The 7,500-nt window shown below is 48.3% G+C and overlaps 1 protein-coding gene across 2 annotated transcripts in view; it reads left to right on the forward strand.

Moving 5' to 3' along the window:
- The window catches only part of tuft1a (tuftelin 1a), a 17,692-nt gene that overhangs the window by 10,160 nt on the left and 32 nt on the right, over positions 1 to 7,500 (forward strand). For both annotated transcript variants that reach the window (XM_076279799.1, XM_076279800.1), the window contains exons 3-12: positions 1,473 to 1,574; positions 1,878 to 1,964; positions 2,096 to 2,167; positions 2,342 to 2,467; positions 4,333 to 4,443; positions 5,705 to 5,928; positions 6,361 to 6,466; positions 6,617 to 6,700; positions 6,942 to 7,036; positions 7,161 to 7,500. The exon at positions 7,161 to 7,500 is cut by the window's right edge and continues 32 nt beyond it. In XM_076279799.1, coding sequence (XP_076135914.1) covers positions 1,473 to 1,574; positions 1,878 to 1,964; positions 2,096 to 2,167; positions 2,342 to 2,467; positions 4,333 to 4,443; positions 5,705 to 5,928; positions 6,361 to 6,466; positions 6,617 to 6,700; positions 6,942 to 7,036; positions 7,161 to 7,233 — 1,080 coding nt within the window. In that variant the 3' untranslated portion in view covers positions 7,234 to 7,500. The remainder of the gene's footprint in view (positions 1 to 1,472; positions 1,575 to 1,877; positions 1,965 to 2,095; positions 2,168 to 2,341; positions 2,468 to 4,332; positions 4,444 to 5,704; positions 5,929 to 6,360; positions 6,467 to 6,616; positions 6,701 to 6,941; positions 7,037 to 7,160) is intronic.

Here is a 7,500-nt window from a genome sequence, read left to right on the forward strand (position 1 = left end):
CTTTACGTGCCTTAATGACGTCTGGTAGGTTCAAAGAGATTTGACCTGATAAGATTTTTTTGAAGGATCAAGTGTTTTGCTGTGTACATATGCAAGGTTCAGGTCTTTACATGTGTAGTTGTAAGGCATTTATTGTATTTGGAGAAGGCTCCTGCTGTTAATGACGGTAACCAATATTCTGTGGAGCAGTCTATAGATTAGAATGTAGTGAGTGACTGGTACTTGATGCTATATGTCCCCATCTGGTCCTTTGTTTGATTATAGTATATAATGCTGGATAGTTATCATTGTTGTCATGATGTAGGTACACAATGTAGTTTAGTCACGTGTTGTTTAGTCCCGGTACGTGTGGTACAGGATGCTGTGAGGTGTGTGTGTGTGTGTGTGTGTGTGTGTGTGTGTGTGTGTGTGTGTGTGTGTGTGTGTTGTCGCCATGGTAAGTGATAGTGTGGGTGTTGGTGTAGTGAAGGGGTGCCAGTCCTGGCTGTTCTTTCTGTTTCCCGTAAACTGTCTTAAAGGGCTGTGGGCTTCCTTTCTCCAGCCAAGTGTGAGAAGGTCTTATGCAACTTGACGCACACACACTCTCACACACACACATGTGCTGTCACACACACTCTCACACACACTCTCAAGCGTGCTCACACCATGCACACACACACACACACTCACCAAGAGACTCTTAAAATCCAGCGGAGAGGGAAGCTATTGTTCCTGGTTCCCAGAGTTGCATAACTCTTACCCACCCCCCACCCCCCCCACCCCCCGACACCACCCCACCACCCCCCCCCCCTCTGCTCCCGCCTCTCAAGGGGGTTTCCTCGGCCCTCACGCCCACAATCTGGTGTCCACTAAGCCGAGAAGTCCAGAGACATAAACACACACACACACACACACACAGAGAGAGAGAGAGAAACAAACATTTTTTGTAGATTACTTCATGTCTACTCATATTGCTTAATTGTTGAGTGGTTGATTGGTTGATTCCATGTGATTTGATTTGTAAACATGTTTATCCTTTGGGTTGGATGGAACAGTATGTTCTTCTATGACATACCACTGTGTGTGTGGGATTTATCAGAATGTTCGGGCCTGAAGACTCTCCCATAATCAGATGGTATTAATGTGCACAGAAATCTGGAACAGATAAATAGAGGCATTTCTGGTTTTGCACTCACGAAAGTGTATTTGTGAGCTTCTTCTTCCCTTATTACAGCACTTTGGTCAACTGTTGTTGTTTTTTAAATGTGCTATATAAATAAATTGACACTGACATTGACATTGACATTATTATACAAAATAGTGACATACTGTACACAAAAGCCTTTGTAGGCCCATAGCCCATATAGAGAGCTTTAGAAAATGACAGAATGCGCTGTTATACCCATGTAGGCAACGGTGGATAATGCTACATTTAGTGATTGTTCATCTTTATGCAGTTTTTGAGCAATGAATTGTGTGTTTCTTCTCTCCAGCCAATCGGACGAGCTTTTGCTGTGGTGCAGCCTCCCTCTGAGAGGGAGCCTTTAAAGAGTGAGCCAATCAAACCCGCTGACGAGAAGGTTGAAGTCATAAAGGTGAGTTGATTGTGCTTTAAATTGTTCTCTGCAAGTGTGTGTGTGTGTGTGTTTGTGTCTGTGTGTGTGTGTGTGTGTGTGTGTGTGTGTGTGTGTGTGTGTGTGTGTGTGTGTGTGTGTGTGTGTGTGTGTGCATGTGTGTGTGTGAGCATACCTCTGAAAATGTAGGATATAAACATTGATGAAAGGATCTTTGAGGGGATGAAGATACTGTGACATCAGCATCTAAGCGTCGTGTATGCATATTTAAATGTTATCTTATTTCGTGTGTGTGTGTGTGTGTGTGTGTGTATGTGTGTTCAGGTGTATCTGAAAGCTCGTGAACAGCAGCAGACCCAACACCAGCAGAGTCTGAGGATGCTCTCAGAGGAAGTGTCACAAATTCAAGAGGTCAGAAGTCTCTCTCTCTCTCTCTCTCTCTCTCTCTCTCTCTCTCTCTCTCTCTCTCTCTCTCTGATCTGTCCATGTCAGTCTTGTCACTGAATCCAGATTGTCATGCTTCCACTCTCTCTTTTGCTCAGGTGAGATATTGTCTGAAGAACTTGAGGGAACAGATGGCTGCCAAAAACAACACCTACAAAACAGAGAGCAGGGTGCGTATGCTTGTGTGTGTGTATGTGTGTGTGTGTGCGTGTGCGTGTGCGTGTGCGTGTGCGTGTGCGTGTGCGTGTGCGTGTGCGTGTGCGTGTGCGTGTGCGTTTGTGTGTGTGTAGATCCCTGTTTAGCCTACAGGAGAGTTCGATATCTTTGTTGTTTCCCTGCGTCAGATCCGCTTATCCACCACTGGTTCCAGAGACAACCTCTGCTCATCATCATCATCGTCATCAGTGCCATCTTCATCAGCAGCAACATCCTCATACTCTACAGCAGAACAGAACCATGACAACACACAAGTAAGAGGCAGTACCGAGTGTACACACACACACACACACACACACACACACCCCTCACTTCAACGACCTCTCACGCACAATGCAGGGTGGAGTCACATGACACAAAGCATTTTTTAATATTTCAAACCTCCACTGACCTAAAGAATGTACGTGACTCACACACCAGTTGGACACCACCCACTGATCTGGCCTCTTCTCCGCCCAGTTTTTGTTCTTTCCTCAGTGGAAAGTTGAACAGTTACTGTTGGGTCTATTAGTGGGAACTGGAGCCTCTATAAATAGAATGAATGGGATCAGTTTTTTTAGGGAACTGTGTGTGTGTGTGTGTCTGTGTCTGTGTCTGTGTGTGTGCCTGTGTGTGTGTCTGTGTGTGTGTATGTGTGTGTATCTGTGTGTGTGTGTGTGTGTATGTGTGTGTGTGTGTGTGTGTGTGTGTGTGTGTGTGTGTGTGTGTGTATCTGTGTGTGTATCTGTGTGTGTGTCTGTGTGTGTGTCTGTGTGTGTGTGTGTGTCTGTGTGTGTCTGTGTCTGTGTGTGTGTGTGTTTGTGTGTGTGTCTGTGTGTGTGTGTGTGTGTGTGTGTGTCTGTGTGTGTGTGTGTGTGTGTGTGTGTGTGTATGTGTGTGTGTGTGTGTGTCTGCATACGCGAGAGAGGGAGCGATTGAGCAAGAGAGGTAAGGCATATAAAGCATAATAACACCCCTTCAATGGAATGAGAGCAAGAGCAAGAGAAAGGCAGACAGACAGAAAGAGTGAGTCAGGCTGCAGTGGAGCTGAGCTGGGGCCGAACAGGAGAAACTGGAGCTCCGGGTGGAAAAAGAGTTCCCCAGTGACGCACGTCAAGCGAGTACACTGCTCCCTCTCTTTCCAAGCGAGTACACTGCTCCCTCTCTTTCCAAGCGAGTACACTGCTCCCTCTCTTTCCAAACGAGTACACTGCTCCCTCTCTTTCCAAACGAGTACACTGCTCCCTCTCTTTCCAAACGAGTACACTGCTCCCTCTCTTTCCAAGCGAGTACACTGCTCCCCAAGCGAGTACACTGCTCCCCAAGCGAGTACACTGCTCCCCAAGCGAGTACACTGCTCCCTCTCTTTCCAAGCGAGTACACTGCTCCCTCTCTTTCCAAGCGAGTACACTGCTCCCTCTCTTTCCAAGCGAGTACACTGCTCCCTCTCTTTCCAAGCGAGTACACTGCTCCCCAAGCGAGTACACTGCTCCCCAAGCGAGTACACTGCTCCCCAAGCGAGTACACTGCTCCCCAAGCGAGTACACTGCTCCCTCTCTTTCCAAGCGAGTACACTGCTCCCTCTCTTTCCAAACGAGTACACTGCTCCCTCTCTTTCCCCATCAGCCCCCCTCTCTCCCACTCGTGTATAAATAGCCTGGGGCCGGTGTGTGTGTGTTATTGTTTGTGTGTGTGTGTGTGTTATTGTTTGTGTGTGTGTGTGTGTCTGTCTGTCTGTGTGTGTGTGTGTGTGTGTGTGTGTCTGTGTGTGTGTGTGTGTGTGTGTGTGTGTGTGTGTGTGGTTGTGCGTGAGATTTCCTGATTTCTCTCTGGGGGTAGCCTATATCTGTTTGTTTTTTACTGTTGCATTACGTAACTAAACGAGAACACCTGTGTGCTACCACAAAACAGAGGCACCACTCAGAAACTTTTCAATTACTATACTGCTTTGTGTGTGTGTGTGTGTTTCTCTGTGTGTATTTCATGTATGTTGATGTTCAATACACACTCTCAAGGGATTTTCTATGATCTGTTAACCCCTCTCTCTCTGTCTTTCTCTCTCTCTCTCTTTCTCTCTCTCTCCCTCTCTCTCTCTCTCCCTCTCTCTCTCTCTCCCTCTCCCTCTCTCTCTCTCTCTCAGGACTGGGGGGATGAGCAGGAGAGGGCTCGGATGAGGGAGGTCAGTAAGAGACTCTACGCCCAGCTGCAGGAGGCCGAGAAGAAACACCAGGAGGAGAGAGAACAGCTACAGGTCTGCATTTAATCTCTCCCTCTCTCTTTCTCTCTCTCCTTCTCTCTCCATCCCTCTCTCTCTCTCCAGAGACCCACACTAACTCTCCACCCGTCTTTCTCAACATGCTTCCATCCGTGTAAGCACTCCTCTCTAAACTCCCTCCCGCTTGTTAAATGAGTCTTGCGTTCCGCTTGCTTCCCCCCCGTGGTGATGGATGAGGCGACATGAAGGAGAATAAGCAGCAGCAGCAGCAGCAGGCCTCTGAGGTACTCCACCCCCCCCCCATGCTGGCGTAGGAGCCACGGTGACTCTGAGAACCCCCCCCCCCCCCACTCACTTGCTCCATCTCCATCTGCATCCTCCATCTTGTAGCCCCATGTGCTTCAGCAGGGTCTATTGGTGCTTTAGGGCGATGCTTACTGTGTTATGAAGCAACAGACCAATATTTGCTGCGTTTACGACTGTGTTGTCATTCTAAGACGTGTTGCTGATGATATCTCATGCAACACGCCACTTTCTGACTCATGCTTCTGCCCACCATCAGTACAGTATGGCATCATGACTCTCACTTCCCTCTACACTCTCTCTCTCTCCACTCCACACTCTCTCTCTCTCTCCACTTCATCCCACTCTACACACTCTCTCTCTCTCTCCACTCCACCCCACTCTACACTCTCTCTCTCTCTCTCCACTTCATCCCACTCTACACTCTCTCTCTTTCCACTCCACCCCACTCTACACACTCTCTCTCTCTCTCCACTTCATCCCACTCTACACTCTCTCTCTCTCCACTCCATCCCACTCTACACACTCTCTCTCTCTCTCTCCACTTCATCCCACTCTACACTCTCTCTCTCTCCACCCCACTCTACACACTCTCTCTCTCTCTCCACTTCATCCCACTCTACACTCTCTCTCTCCACCCCACTTTACTCTACACACTCTCTCCTCCCTGTCCCTCCTTTTAAAGTTACTCCTAATTCATTTCATTCTGATTAGTTAATGTATGTTCTCTCTCTCTCCCTCTCTCTCTCTCTCCCTCTCTCTCCCTCTATCTCTGTCTCTCATCCTCTCTCTCTCTCTCTCTCTGTCTCTCCCTCTCTCACTGTCTCTCTCTCTCTCTCTCTCTCCTCTCTCTCTCTCTCTCCCTGTCTCTCTCCCTCTCTCTCTGTCTCTCTCCCTCTCTCTCTGTCTCTCTCCCTCTCTCTCTGTCTCTCTCCCTCTCTCACTGTCTCTCCCTCTCCCTCTCTCTCTCTCTCACTCTTTTTATCTGTCTCAGAGGGAGGCTGGTCAGTACCAGCAGCAGCTGTGTGAGCAGGGTGACCAGCTGCGGGAGGCGGAGCAGCAGGCCGAGCAGCAGGACCAGCGGATTGAGCAGCTCCAGCGTCTCCTGTCCGGCATGGAGCAGGAGAGCTCGGGCCTGAGGGAGGAGCTCATGACACGGGAGGCGGAGCTTCTGCAGCTCAGAGAGCAGAAGGAGGAGGGGCTTGAGGACAGGAAGAGGTAAGAAGTCCAGATGGGGAAACCCAGCTTCAGAAAGTCCTACCATGTTTTGGTTCTACCCGTGCACCAATCAGAAAGTCCTACCGTGTTTCGGATCTGCCTGTGCACCAATTAGCTCATCTACCTGGCTGAACCGTTGGGCTAATAAGAAACAGCTTGTTTTTACTGAATAGTTATAAAAAAAAGATGTGGTAGGAGATGTGGTTGGCCTTTTACTTTCTGAAGCCGAGTTTCCCATCTCTGTGAAATGCAGCTGGTGTATGTGGATGTCTATGGCAAGAATATACAGTACACGTCAGTAAGCGTATTTACAGAGATGTAACTGCAGTGTGTGGGGGTACTTGTGTAGGTCAGAGGAGATGTAACTGCAGTGTGTGGGGGTACTTGTGTAGGTCAGAGGAGATGTAACTGCAGTGTGTGTGTGTTCTGTAGGTCAGAGGAGCTTTACCATGAGAATGCTGTCCTGAAGGAGAAGCTGCACCACCTAGACGACATGTTGAAGTGCCAGCAGAGAAAGCTCAGAACCATGATTGAACAGGTACAGCTACACACACACAAACACACACACGCACACACACACACGCACACACACACAAACAAACACAAATACGTACACAAACTCTCTTTGGCACTTAGAAACACTGAGCACATAGAAACACTGGTGTTAACGCCACGTGGTTGCTCTCAGGTGCAGAACTCCAAGATGGTGATCCAGGAGAGAGACCGTGTCATCAGAGAGCTGGAGGAGAAAGTGGCCTACCTTGAATCTGAGGTAAGAGCCTGGGAGATGCACCCTGGGAGATGGAGTCATTTAACCCCTTAATGAAGTGTTTTTCTTTCACTTCTTCTCGTCTACAAAAGGTTTTTTTGCCCTTCCGGTTTGCACTAAAACCTTACTCCCACTAAACTCAACTGTTAGTACAACTAATAGTAGAACTACTTTTGCTCTTTCATAATATTATTTTTGATTAAACCCAGGGAATTAACTTTGTGAAATGCCATTGTGTATACAGAACAGGGAGATGCACGACCAGATGGATTACTATCTGGGAGGTCAGAGGCGAAACTCCTACCTGTCATCTGACCAGAACCCCCAGATCGTCTACAGGTGAGCGCAGACATATACCGTATGTACACATATCCTCCACACACACACACACACACACACACACCCCACAAGCGCTCTTTATGCATCACTAACACTCTGAAATGTGTGGTTGTTTTCTCTTCAGCAAGCCTTTGAGGCCCTCTACACAAAGCAGCAAGTCTCTGCCCTTCATCAAGGTCATTGAGATCAAATCGTGAGTGGGCAAGATGGTTTCGCTGTGGTAACACCACGGCCACTGCCACAGAGCACTCAGCCCAGCCTTCGTAACCCGCAAGGAAGGCCACATCTGCAGCAGCACCACCAATTGCCATGGCAACATCACAGCTCAGCAATTTCATGCATTTCACCAACTGACCATCTCAACCGCATTGTGCACCTATTTTCACACTATGTGTGTTAGTGTGTGAGTGAGTGTGTGTGTGTGTGTGTGTGTGTGTGTGTGTGTGTGTGTGTGTGTGTGTGTG

The sequence above is a fragment of the Alosa pseudoharengus genome, unplaced genomic scaffold, assembly GCF_046254945.1.
Source record: "Alosa pseudoharengus isolate Yale_2024_CS ecotype anadromous, Long Island Sound unplaced genomic scaffold, YU_APseudo_1.1 YU_APseudo_1.1_scf_12, whole genome shotgun sequence".
NCBI classification, from domain to species: Eukaryota; Metazoa; Chordata; class Actinopteri; order Clupeiformes; family Clupeidae; genus Alosa; species Alosa pseudoharengus.